Here is a 14,187-nt window from a genome sequence, read left to right on the forward strand (position 1 = left end):
CAAGAAGTGTCTGCACATTCAGAAAGCTAAAATAGCAACAGTTAAAATAGAAACAGTTATTACTTAGAAAATCTATTTATTATGTTTTTCAAAATTCTGAGACAGCAAGATATGAAATTCCTTTGAATTCTTATCTGTCAATTTATTGACATTGTTCTTTTAACTTTAAGCATTTGAATCTTCAAATATTTTCCATCATATTATCGGATAAATGCCATTTCATAGATTAGCCGGTAGGTAATTTATACTATTTTATGCTTACCGTTTTTTATGGTTATTTTTAAGCGAAATGAAAATGAAATGGAGGCAGCCTTTTTGAGCTAAAAAAAAAAAGGCATCTAAAAAGAGATGCGTATGTGTATCTGGCTGAGTTTAACAGTGATTATTCAAAACTAAATATTATAAAACAAAACTTTGTTTCTAGAAATATCTTCATTTTATAAATGTTTATAGATTTATAGAAAGAATTTAGCAATACAAGATTTTATTCTTTCCCAGGACACAAAGAGCTTGACTTGATGGTTCCTGTAAGAGAAATGTGAGGTGTATTGAGGTGGGGGATGGGAAGGATGAAGAAAACTGTTTGTAGTCATGTCCTGAAAGTAGTGCTTTTAAAAGTAATTCAATTTGTAAATACTTTTTATTGTAGCTGGGTTCATAAGATGGTTTAAAAATCTTTTTAAAATCAGTAGCTGTTTTATATAGTTTTAGTGGAAGTCTTTCATGTTCCCTCTCCAGCAGTCTCTAATGAGCACGCCTTGTAATTTCAGTGCAGACTTTGAGATTCCCTAAAGACTTGACTTCAGACCTCAAAGGGCAGCAATTGCCACATGTCTGGAGAACTGGAGTTGCTAAACAGACTGACCATATACTGATAGGACACATTTATACAGCTCCTGAATGTGAAGCCCTCATATAAGCTTAACAATGATCATCTGTTGAGAGCTTGTTGCTAGAAAGGGTTAGAGCAACTTTTGTCACCTTTATTGAAATCAAGGTTTCTTTATTGATTAGTGAAAGATCTTGACTATATTGATGCCAGTTTGCAAACTATTTGAAAAATCATTGTCGACTGGTGAATATTTTTTTCCGAAAATGTTTAAAAACAGATTTTTAAAGAAAGTTGCAAATACCTTAATTTCAGTGTGTACTTAAACACAGCAGCAGAGAATTATTGCTTTTTGATTGATTATTTACAAATAATTTAAAACTATATAGTAATCACATAATTGGTTATGTGGTTATCTCAACTTTTTGGATTTTTGCATTCTTTGTCAGTCTTTGTCAGTCTTATAAATAGTTACTTTCTCGATATTCAATTCCTTGCACATAGTAAATATTCAAAAGTATTTGTGAAATAAGCAATTACAAAACTGAACTACTTGCTAATCCAACTTTAATAGAATTTTTCTTTCTTTCCTCTCTTTGTATTTATCTATGTATCTAATATATTTTATTTATAAACTGAGCCATAATATTTGTACAAGCTAAATTTACAATTTATATGTATAGGTTCACAAAAATCATTGAAACCAAAACTTTCCAAAAGGCAGTATTTTGATATTTCATCTAGAGATTTATTTTATCCTCTAAAGAGACAATGAAATAAAACCTATTCTTTACTGTTATGCTATATTCCTTCCTGGTATGTGGTTCCTCCAGTTTGTGTTAGATATGCTGTTGAGAGAGTGCTGACGCAAAGTGCAAACGCTGTTGAAAAGTTCTTGATAGTTTACTTTGAGCACTTAAGATTGCTATATCTTAACTATGAACCAGTTTTCTCTAGTTCTGACCTTTAGTCCTGTGTATACTGTGGTTCTCAATTTTGTGTTAATACATTCCCTTCCTCATTTGATCTCTCCTCGGTGACCTTCTCCCTTGACTCCTAGTGGTGTTCCTTATGTCTGCTTAGGTTGGATCTCTATTCAACCAATTTGATGTATATTTCACAAAGGCATAGATAATTATAACATCTTACTGATATTTCATTGAAGAGCACAAGTCTTTAAAATTTTGATTCTTTTATAAGTAGAATGAAATAATTAGATAGGAGTTTCCATTCTTGTTAAAAAATTATTCTTCATTCCTTTTTTAAGTCAAATTATGTTTGGACCCTTAGGTCAGTACTTATAAAAAAAGGAGAGTATTTTATTGCCAGTAGCAGTAAAGTGAATATTATTGATAGGATATAAAGTATTCACTTAGAAAAAACTATTAATAGTTTATGATATATATTTATAGTTTATGATATATATTTACATTTTCATGGTTTTGATGTTATTTGTGAAATTTGAATGCTTGTTCTGTTATTTAGAGATACCTCAAAATAGTTTACTTCTAGATAAAAAAAGGAGAGTATTTTAGATAAAAAAAGGAGAGTTTCTAGATAAAAAAAGGAGAGTTCTGTTATTTAGAGATACCTCAAAATAGTTTACTCCTAGATAAAAAAAGGAGAGTATTTTATTGCCAGTAGCGGTAAAGTGAATATTATTGATAGGATATAAAGTATTCACTTAGAAAAAACTATTAATAGTTTATAATATATATTTATAGTTTATGATATATATTTGCATTTTCATGGTTTTGATGTTATTATTTGTGAAATTTGAATGCTTGTTCTGTTATTTAGAGATACCTCAAAATAGTTTACTTCTAGATTTCACATTTCATATCTCTAAAGGGTAGGATAGCTCCTTCTGGATCGTGAAATTGTACAGTATTTTCTTATTTATATAATCCTAAATGATGTAATAGCTATTTCTGGATTTTTCTATTTTAGACATTCTCTAATGTCTTCCATGGAAGATGACCATTGAATACTTACATTGCTTTCTCTTTCTATTTCACACATTCTCTTGTTTCCAGAACAGTTTTCAGCATAGTATTTAGTTAAAACCTTACCTAGCATTTCCATTGATGTGACAGTGTAAATACTCAACCACCTTGCCTCTCTTTGCCCCCTCCCTCCCTTCTTTCTTTCTTTCCTCATCTAAGCCGTTGAAGGCCTGACAGGACAAAAAGCTGACCATCCCCTGAGTAGAGAGAGTTCTATTTCCTTGACTCGCTTGGAATTGAGACATCAGCTTTTTCCTGCCTTTGTACTCAACCTGACATGTTGGCTTGGTGGAGTGGGGGAGAGGTATTGAACCTGCTGTCCTTCAGGCTGGAACCATACCATTGGTTTTCTGGATTCTCAGACTTTTTGTCTTAGAGTAGAACTATAGCATTCACTCTCCTGGGTCTCCAGTTTGGTAACTGTGCAGATCGTGGGACTGGTAACTGTGCAGATTGTGGGACTTTTCACCCTCCATAATTATGTGAGCCAATTTCTTAAAATAAATAAAATACGTTATTTCCATCCTATTGGTTCTTTTTCTCTGGAGAACTGTAATGCAGAGGCAGAATGGTACTAGTGAATAAAACAGTAGCCCTGCCCTGACTTTCTACATGAAAGTTTTTTATCTCTCTGATGATATTAATTACACATTTCTTTAGTCTTCCTGTCCCCATCCCATAACAATATTATTTGTTTTTAATATTTTTTTTCCTGCTCATTTCTTTGGTGTCTGTCCTTCATATGAGTCTTTTCTCTAATGCCTGGTGACACTTTGTGCTCATATTTAAGTGTATTGCATAAAAAATCTGTGCCACTGGTGACACTTTGTGCTCATATTTAAGTGTATTGCACAAAAAATCTGTGACTTGTCTTCTGGTGATGAATGAACCCTAAATTTTATCATGGCTTCTCATTTTTCTCAGAAAACACTTCTCTAATATTGTTTGGAGTCTTATAGTTCAGGATGCATATTTTCAAGGAGGTTTTTTTTATTTTTTATAATAAGGCTTTTTAAAGTGTTCAGAAGTTTACTCCTCTGGAAAATAAACTTCTGATCTCTCCATGGTGAGGATGGCCACAAGTATGAGGAGAGGAGTTGAAATTCTGTTTTTTCTACTAGCTTTCTTTCATTTAAACTCTCTTCATCCCTGTCCCTCAGCCATCCTCATATGTGTCAGTGGATTCAAGTCTTAGCTTTTTCTAGGGTTCTGCAGCAAGGCTTGGTTTGCTTCTTCGAGTTATTTTGCTCCAGGTTGTAACAAAATTTTTTTACCGTCTCTCATTACTGTTATCCTCTCTGTTTTCTTTGCTCTTGTTTTTTGCTACATTTAACTCAAAGTCACTCATTTTATACTTCTTTTTTTTTTAAGAGTAAGTGGCAGTTTACATTATCTAGCCTACCAGAATAAAAAATTGATACTATTGATACTGTATTTAATGTTAACATTGATGGCTTGGCCAAAAAAAAAAAGATGGCAGCATGAAGTATATATAGTCTGTTCTGTCAATGTGTAGCCTGATTTTATTTACTTTAGGACATGGTAATATTTGGGAATTACTTTAAAAATTTAGGTTCATTCAGGTACTGCATTTAAGACACTAAAATATGTTGTAGGAGATTATCAAATTTATAGAAGACTGTCAAGTTCACTTTAAGGGAATTAGAGTTATATTAAAATAATATAAATTAGTATATAGCCCATTTATTGGTATCCTTTTTCTCTGTATTTGTTTGTTGATAGTAGGGAGGCACAGAATTAATTTAGTTAATGAACTCTTTTTTTCCCCTTAACCCACATTTAGTGTACTTTTATCATCAAAAGCACATATTTGAAAACTAATGTAACTCTGTTTATTTAGTAGATTTCAATAATATATACTATCTCATGGTATGACTTAAAAGCACTGATAAAGAGTATATTTTAGTAAAAATTGACTAGTCAACAATTATGGCCTTAGGAAGTGATAGCCAATTAAATACAGCTTAGAACAGGTATGAAATTATTGACTCAGTTATGTTTTGAGTCCTTCCTCTCCAAAGTGCTGAAATGTGTTTTAAAATTACTTAGTTGCATTAGTGGTTGGATTTGAGGCTTTTAACATGTTTTTCTTCAATACCTCTGGGAAAAGAATAACCAAGACTTTTAAATGTACAGTGCATTTTGCATCACTATATAATTGTAAATACTGTGATGAAATATTGAAATGATCATGAAAGAAGATAACCATTAAGCTTTTCTTTCAACTATTAAAACTCTCTAAAGGTTATATTGAACTGTGGTTTATGAGATTGTTTAGACTAACACCTTCTTTAATAATTGTCTTAGAAGTGGAGAAAAATGCATTAGGATAGCATGAATCTTCTCTTCAGTTTTGGCGACTTCCCTACAGATTGTAGACAATGTTTTAGTATAGGGAAAACTTGTTAGCTTCGACTAACATCTGGTTTTTTTTTTTTTTTTAATTAATTTCCTATTATCCTGGGTTTTACATTGTTTTTACCTGGGTTATTAATTCCTGTACGTATGTATTTATGTACTTGATGTGTGGTATTTTATTAAATGTTAAAACATTTATAATTAGGAATGGGTTATAGACAAGTTAAAACTCTGGTATCTTTGAAAATTATGAAGTTTTTGTGACAATACCCCAAGTGTAGGTAAGATTTGTATTTTCACTTCATTTCTTACTTGTCTAAAATTTTTTTTAATGGTAAAAAAGTTTTATTTCATTTGAGTGGATAGCTGTTACTGTAAGTTAACGAATGAGAGTTTATGGATGATGCTTGGGAAAACACGGATCTAAATGTATTTGCAGTCATAAATATTTTTCTGAGCTTTTATGAAACACATCGGACTCTTCCAGTTCTATATGTGTCTTAAAGTCTAATTTGTTTTTAATAGAAAAAATAATTTGTGTGACATACCAATATAAGTTGAGGTCAAAAATTTTTAAATGGCATTTTTTTTTATAGTTGTACTAACCTTGACTAGTTTTCTGTCTGACCTACATTATGCTGTTGCAAATCTCTGATGTTTAAAATGGTGTATTTGTGATTTCATATGTAAGAGTCAATTTGTATACATAAATGAAGATAAATCAAAATAACGTTCACTGGTATACTTAAAATTTGAGTCTCTGCACTGTTACCTATATCATCCATATCGAGTTTGAAGTGAAAATACTTACGTAATGCCCACCTGTTGCAGTTTTTTTTTTTTCTTTTTCTTTTTCTCTCTCTATGGCCACATTTGCGGCAAGTAAATTCCCTGTCTAGGGGTTGAATTGGAGCTACAGCTGCCAGCCTATACCACAGCCACAGCAATGAGCAATGTAGGGGATTGAACCTGCATCCTCACAGAGATAATGTCAGGTCCTTAACCCACTGAGCCACAGTGAGAACTCCCTTGTTGCAGATTTAAATCAGACAAAATGGATTGGAGAAAAAAATTACTATTAAATATATATATATATATATTTTTTTTTTTTTCTTCTTCTTTTTAATGGCTACACTGGCAGCATATGAAGTTCCTGGGCTAGTGGTCAAATTGGAGCTGCAGCTGCCGGCCTACACCACAGCCACAATAAGGTGGTATCTGGGCCGCATGCAACACACACCACAGCTCACGGCAATGCAGGATCCTTAACCCACTCAGCGAGGCCAGGGATCAAACCTATGTCCTCAAGGATACTATTGGGTTCATTACCACTGAGCCACAAGGGAGACTCCAAATTTTTTTTTAAGATAAAATGCCTGATCTGAAGAATTGCATATGGGTTAACCTCATGCTTTTCCTCCTAATTTCTTTTTTTTTCCTAGCAAGAAAAGTAACTTAATTTCCTCTTGACTACATTTCATTTCTCTTTGAGATTTTCCCGTCAAGTACGTGATTTAAAGGAAAAGTTAATTTAAGGTCTCGCCTCCTCATTCTCTGGTGTGATACCAGACTTGCGAGTGGCTTGCTGAGAGTGCTGTGTTGGGTGTAAGAGCTCAGGAGTGAACATTTGCTTCTGCTCCTTCATCCCTTAAGATGTACTTATTCCTCCTGATTCCCTTCTGTCCATCAACGAAGGTCACAGCTGTGTTTTCTTCATCCCCTCAAGGCCTCAGTGACTTGTACATCTCTCTGTGATAATTTCTGACTCTTCCAAGGGCATGAGATTCTTCGAGGCTGGTTTAGGTCCATGTGCTATTAAATCTGTCTCTGTCTGCTATTCTTGTGCATGACTAGGTGTAGGGCAACTCTTTGAGATTCCGTATCTCCCTGCGCTCTGCTTTGGGAAGTGAGCTGTGCAACCTTCTGGACCAAGATCAAAAAACTTAACTGCGATTTTTGCTTTTTTTCTCTCTTCTCCCTCCAATTTCTGAGTGTTGGCTGTGGCACATCTTCTTTTCTCAGGGATTTACTTCCTTTTTTTTATTTCCCCAATACATTATTTTTTTCCTACTGTACAGCATGGTGACCCAATTACACATACATGTATACATTCTTTTTTTCTCACATTATCATGCTCCATCATAAGTGACTAGATATAGTTCCCAGCACTACACAGCAAGATCTCATTGCTAATCTGTTCCAAAGGCAGTAGTCTGCATCTCTTAACCCTAGGCTCCCAATCTGTCCCACTCCCTCCCTCTCCCCCTTGGTAACCACAAGTCCATTCTCCAAGTCCATGATTTTCTTTTCTGTGAAGAGGTTCATTTGTACCGTTTATTAGATTCCAGATATAAGTGATATCATATGATATTTGTCTTTCTCTTTCTGACTTACTTCACTCATATGAAACTCTCTAGTTCCATCCGTGCTGCTGCAAATGGCATTATTTTGTTCTTTTTTATGACTGAGTAGTATGATTTACTTCTTCGTGAAGTTTGGTTGCTTTCCTTTGTAATGTCTATTTCATTTTTCTGGAAAGAAAAGGATTAATTTAAATTAGACAGATGTTTCTATTTATTATCCTTGACTTGGTTTGCCTTAGTGAAAGAAATAGAACATCTCTGTTTTATTGTTTCAGTTGACTAGCAGTTGTTAATTTACGAGAGTATATATTGTAGACTTAGGTGGAAATTATTTACTAATTTCTAAGTGCTTGTAAGTTATTGAGTCATAAAATAACATAGCTTTAGTAAGAATTTTTTTATGGAGGTCCAGGATCTAGAGCTGCAGAGTTATCTGGTTATGGACATATGCTGTTAGTGTCAGAATCAGTTTAAAAACATAGATCCCATCTTGTTTACTGTTCTTTCCTAAAAAACACATTCTTTATCTTCTGTCCTAGGCTTAGACAGTTAATACCTTCAAGTGTCTGACTGACTTAATATCTCATTTTCATTCTACTGCATATATTCTGTAGGTATGTCCTTGCTGACGCCATTCATGAAATAGAATCTTGTAACAGAATTATGGCGAACAGCTATTTTGGTCCTGAGCACCACCTTGGATTTTTCAGAACATAAAAGAAAGTAGTACAAAATTATGGATAAAAAGGAAAAGATGAAAGAGAAAGAATGAGGCTTAAAAATTAGATTTGGGATGAGACAGAGAACAGAGATGAAATTACTGGAATTTAAACTCTTAAAATATTAAATTCAGAAAATATGAATATTGTTTATGGTAGCAATGGTAAGGTCCCCAGCTTTGTTTTTTCTTCTTCTTCTTTTTTTTTTTTTTGCTTTTGCTTTTTACGGTTGCTCTTGTGGCATATGAAAGTTCCCAGGCTAGGGGTCTAATTGGAGCTGGCCTACACCACAGCCACAGCAACTTGGGATCTGAGCCGTGTCTATGACCTATACCACAGCTCACAAGCTCACTGCAACACCAGATCCTTAACCCACTGAGCGAGGCCAGGGATCAAACCTACATCCTCATGGATACCAATCAGATTCATTTCCACTGAGCCACAATAGGAACTCCTTCCCAGCATTGTCTTTTGTTTTGAGCATTATAAAAGAACAAAAAAATTACTTGAGGGATATTGTGTAGATGGAATATAAGGGCTTCTTAGTTTTAAGGATCATAAAGATTATGTATTTCTGTCCAGTTCTTTAAAAAATACGCACACACATTCACTCACACACACACATGCATTGGCATTTATCAAATCTAGCTACATTGCAATTTATGTGGGCGCAGCATTATCAGATTAATGCTATACATGTTTTGAAATGAGGATTAAAAAATACACTCGTATATACTCTACTGATTGACTTCCTTCTAAGACTTTTTAATGGACTACTTATTCGTAAATAATTATTAATAGATTTGTACCATTTTTGCTAAATCATAGACTTGTGTGTTACAGTGTTCCAGTTTAAAACTGGTCTAGCCGAAGTCACTGATCTTTCTTGTCTCTTTCTCAATAATTAATCATCAGTTTTTGTAGAATGTACACTAAGTTTGGAGCTCCTTAATTCTGTCTTCCCCTCATTTGGTGTAACTCATCTCTTCAACAAAAACAAAACCTCTGTCCTTGATCTTCTTTGCTGCCTTTTTCCCTGCTATCACAGTTAAAGTAGTAGGATATAATGGTATGAAACTAAAAGGGCAGGATAAATGTAGATAGACTCATTAGGTAGAATCAAATTCTTGCTTCCTCGTTTAGTTTACTTTTTATTTGTGTGTTCATGGGCGGCATTGGGTAGGCAGTGTATTTAACAGACCTTGTCCATTAAGAGCTAAGGTATGAAATTGATATGGCAGATTTTTTTTTTTGTAACTGTTTTAAAAAAATCTACTCAGTGAAATTTGTTCAGCTATTTTCTGCTATTTTTTTAGGAGTGGCAGAATTCTATTCAGAAGAATGCAGGCCTTGCTTTTATTGAACTTGTCAATGAAGGAAGGTAATCTATTTCATATCCATTTATACTTTAAAATCTTATTGTATTTTTGCCATTGGAACTGATATTTTTGCTACTATATTGTTTTTGTGGTCAATAATGCAGTGAGCTTAGATATTAATTATTATAAATATTTCAGTATTTAATTGTTTGATTGTTCTCTTCATGGTTATGTGCTTAATGTTATTGTCTGTTCTTTATTTTTCAGTAGGAAAGCCTGTGTTTGGCAAAAGTAAACTGATGATTCTATTAGCAGTTATAAGGAAAACTAATACTTATTTGGATTTCCTAGACACTTATATTATTTTGTAGACAAAATAGTTAGACTTATATTTCTATATTATCTCCTTTATGTCATGGCCTGGTCATAAGAGAAGAATTCAAGAAAAGAAAATTTAGTACTAGGAAAGAAAAGTGAAGTACAGAGGTAGAAATAAAGATGCAAGGAAGGAAACAGTTTTACGACAATGAGATAATTGAAGGGTAAAAATAAATTGAGGAAATGATGGGTGGATGACTTTATGTCTGTTTTGTGGCAGTTGGTTTTGGATTACTTGAAATGAAGACCTAGAATGTAGATTATAAGGTGTGACTATCTGCCATTGGAAATAGCAAATGAAATTATTAAGAATGTTTCTTTTTTTAAAAAAAATTTCATTTTTGGCTGTGCCTGCAGCATGTGGAAGTTCCCGGACCAGGGATCAAACCTGCACCACAGCAGTGACCCAAGCCACTGCAGTGACAATGCCAGATCCTTAACCTCCTGCCCTACAAGAGAACTCCAGAGAATGTTTCTTTATAGTATTCTGGCTAGTGTTGAGAGATTGCTACCATCACTGTAGGAAAAGAATTTTTTTTTTTTTTTTTTTTTTTGCCAGTGCCTATGGCATGAGGAAGCTCCCAGGCCAGGGACTGAACCACACCATAGCTATAATCAGAGCCATAGCTGTGAAATGCCAGGTCCTTAACCCACTGAGCCATGGGGGAATGCTCATTATAGGAACACTTCTAACCAGTAACTAGGAATTTAGCCTCTGTCTCATTAATGTTACAGAAAAAGGAGAAGAGGATTGATAACTTTATTTGATATTAAACACTACAAAAGTTATTCTAATCAGCAGGCAATTATAGGTGTTCACAGACTAGTATTGGAAACAGACAAACCTGCAATTATAATGCCATATGCTAAATTCTGTGCCAGAAGTCTTTAAGTACAGGTTACTAAAGTAGGAATGAGAAAAAATAGGAAGACTCCACAATTTAGGAGGAAAACCTCCCTAGGAAACATGATTCTTGAGATGTATTGTCAAGGATGAGTGGGGTTGGTACCGCACACTGTGGAAAACTGAGGGTTATGGATATATTGGAGGACATAGGTGTGAGAACATTCTACATAGAAAGTAGAATATCTGAACACACTTTGATATGGGAAAGTGTGTGTGTGTGTGAATTGTTGGAATAGAATTGGGCATTTGGATCATAAAGGGCCTAAGGTGGTATATTTGGACTTGCATCTAAAGGTAGTAAGAAGCCTTGGAAGATTTTAAGATACGAATATTATGATATTCGGGCTTTGGAAAGAACTGGTAGCAAAGTTTAGGATGGGTTGAAGGAGAGGGGAGTGAAATCAAGAAGAAGAATAGCAAGGTTATTACAGTGATCTATATGAGAAACAGAGCTAAATTGTAGTCTGGAGTCTGGCAAGTAATAGGAAATCAATAAATATTTCTCAATGAGTGAATGACTGATAATTTCGTCTTACTTTTAGCAAAAACTTTAAAGTGCTTATTCATCACAAAAAATAAATAGCTCTTTGGCTGAATTTCAATGCTGAAGTATTAGATGCTTTTAAAGTTTATATATAGAAAAAGAGTTTGACAGTGAGAGCTGTTGATCAAATATGTACTTGCTCTACTTAATGCAAAACACTGGTTAACCTGGTTCTTTTTTAAAGAAAATTGTTAAAAAGTCGATTTTGTTTAGATTCTGCTAAGTGTAAATGTCTTCAATTATGCAAATTACTGTTACATTTTATAGGTAAGGCAACATGGCCTTGTGATTAATATTAGTGTTATTAGTATTATTAGCATTAGCTTTGAAGTTAGCCTAGGGTTCAAGTGTCAGGTTTTGATAGAAGTACTTTTACTTCTATGAGCCTCTGTTTCCTTATCTGTTCATTTAACTAATATTTGTTTACTGACTATGTACCATGAATTGTCCTTGATTCTGGGGATATAGCAATAAACAAAACAGATAAAGATTCTTTTTTTGTAGACCTTACATTTGAATGGTCATTGGCACTCTACAAACTATAAACAAAATAAGTAATAGGTTATATAATATGTGAAAGGTGGCAAGTACTTTAGGAAAAGATAATGTGAAACCAGTTGAGAGAAATGGAGATTTTTTAAAGGAAATATAAAAGGTTGATATGAGTTGTAGTTTGATTAGAGATCATTGAAAAGTGACATTTAAGCAGGCCCTTGATGGATGCAAAGGGTTTAACCATAAAGGCATGTAGGGGAAAAGCATTTCATCCTAGGGAACAGCCAGTATACAGATGAAAGCTTCCCTGGCATATTTGAAGAATGAGGCCAGGATGGCAAGAACAAAGTGATCAGTGTGGAAAAAAGTGAGAAATGAGTTCAGAGACATAGGGCATATTTTGTGTAGAACTTCTGTAATTTATTCTGTGGGAGATAACAACCATTGCTGGATTTTGAGTAAACTAGGGGGACAATCTGCCTTATGTATAAAAAGATCACTTTGGCTGATGGATGTAGGAATTTAAGGAGAGAGGTAAAGAGATCAGTTAGGGAACTGTTGTAGGAATCCTAGTTAAACATGATGGTGGCATGGACTAGGGCACTAACAGTAGAGAAAGTACCAAGTAGTAGGATTATGAATATATTTTGAAGATAGAGCCAATAGGATTTACTGATAGATTAGATGTGGGTTGTGGGAGACAGCCAGGATTCAAGTAATACTTTTAAGATTTCTGGCCTGTGCAGCTGAAAAGATGGTGTTTCTGTTAACCAGGATGGAAAACACTGTGGATAAAGCACTTATTGGGGAAGATCAGGAGTTCAGTTTTGAAAATACTGATTTTTAGATCTTTAGTAGATATCTAAGCAGAGATATTAAATAAGCATTGGATAATTTTTTCTCCAGACTAGAAATAAACTTGGGTGTTATAAGCATATTGGTGGTATTCAATGTCTGGAGACTATATGAAATCATTAAGGAGATAGGATGATGACTGAGATTTGACTCCAGGCTCAGAAGTTGTTTCTGACTTGGACAGGAGTAGTTTTGGGCGATTGGTATAGAAAAAAGTCCTTTTGCAGAAAAGAAGAGAATGAGAGAAGAGGCATTAGAAAATGTACATAAAGAATTCTTTAGAGGACTTTTGCTACAAAGGGGAGCAAAAATAAAATGATACAGTAGCTGTGGCAGAGGAGTAGAGTCAAGTGATGTAGGGTTTTAAAAAAATGAGAGCAAGACAGCATAGTTTGATGATAATGAGGAGGAAATTAATGTAGGAGAATATGTGAGAAAATCTAGAGTGGTATTTTTGAGTAGTTTAGAGAGTGGGTGAAAGTGCAAATAAATGAGATTTTGAAATAGAGCATGGGTAGATCCATTTGTGCTAACATAAGTGGACATTTTATGTAGTTCCAGAGAATGAGAGGTAAATATAGTAGAGTGAGAGTTGGGTTTAGAAGGGTTTAAGAATGCCAAGTGAATATGAGGGCGAGAAGAGGGAGTCAAACTTACATGCAAGAGAGTGATTGTAATCATGGACCACAGGATTATAATTATTAAGCAAGATTAAGAGTAGAATAGCTCTAAAGAAAATGATAGGATGGATGGATTGGAGCTCTAAGAACTATTAAAGTTGTGACAGAATGAGTGAGCTATAAACATGAGAGGTGGTAGAGAGAAGAATGAATAGAACCAAGGCTATTCAGTTGTTAGAAATGATCAGGTCTGGCATATGACGTGACCACCCAGTATATAGCTAAGATAAGGTGAAGACAGGATCATAAGAGAGAAGTTCAAGGAATTGTCAGAGCAGAATCTTTAGCTTTGAATCTTATGCCTGTAGACTCTTATCACTTACCATCCCTCATCATTGGTGTTGACGCTGCGTGCCCCCAAATCATTCCCATTTATTTTTCAATTATTTTAGGTTTGGGATCATTGTCACTTTCTCCAACACTATTCTTGTAATAATTCTTTGTGATTTCATCCATATTACAGCACATATTAGAATTTTGTTCTTTTTCATTAATTAATAGTATCCTACTGTATGGATATACACATTTTGTTTTTCCCTTTAGTAATCAATGAACATTTGCATTGCTTTCTGATTTTGGCTGTTATAAATACTGCTTCTCTGAGTATTTATGTACATGACGTTGTGTGGACGTATATTTTCATTTCTCTTGGGTAGATACCTAGGAGTACAGTTGCTGGGTTAAGTGGGAAAGCTATGTTTAACTTTTTAAGA

The 14,187-nt window shown here is 34.1% G+C and overlaps 1 protein-coding gene across 5 annotated transcripts in view; it reads left to right on the top strand.

Moving 5' to 3' along the window:
- Positions 1–14,187, top strand: part of LRBA (LPS responsive beige-like anchor protein) — a 709,127-nt gene that overhangs the window by 220,231 nt on the left and 474,709 nt on the right. For 4 of the 5 annotated variants that reach the window (XM_047799683.1, XM_047799685.1, XM_047799682.1 and 1 more), the window contains one exon: positions 9,613–9,677. The exons of the other annotated variant lie outside the window; for it this stretch is intronic. In XM_047799683.1, coding sequence (XP_047655639.1) covers positions 9,613–9,677 — 65 coding nt within the window. The remainder of the gene's footprint in view (positions 1–9,612; positions 9,678–14,187) is intronic. 5 annotated transcript variants of the gene reach the window in all.

This window comes from Phacochoerus africanus, chromosome 10, assembly GCF_016906955.1.
Source record: "Phacochoerus africanus isolate WHEZ1 chromosome 10, ROS_Pafr_v1, whole genome shotgun sequence".
Taxonomy (NCBI): domain Eukaryota; kingdom Metazoa; phylum Chordata; class Mammalia; order Artiodactyla; family Suidae; genus Phacochoerus; species Phacochoerus africanus.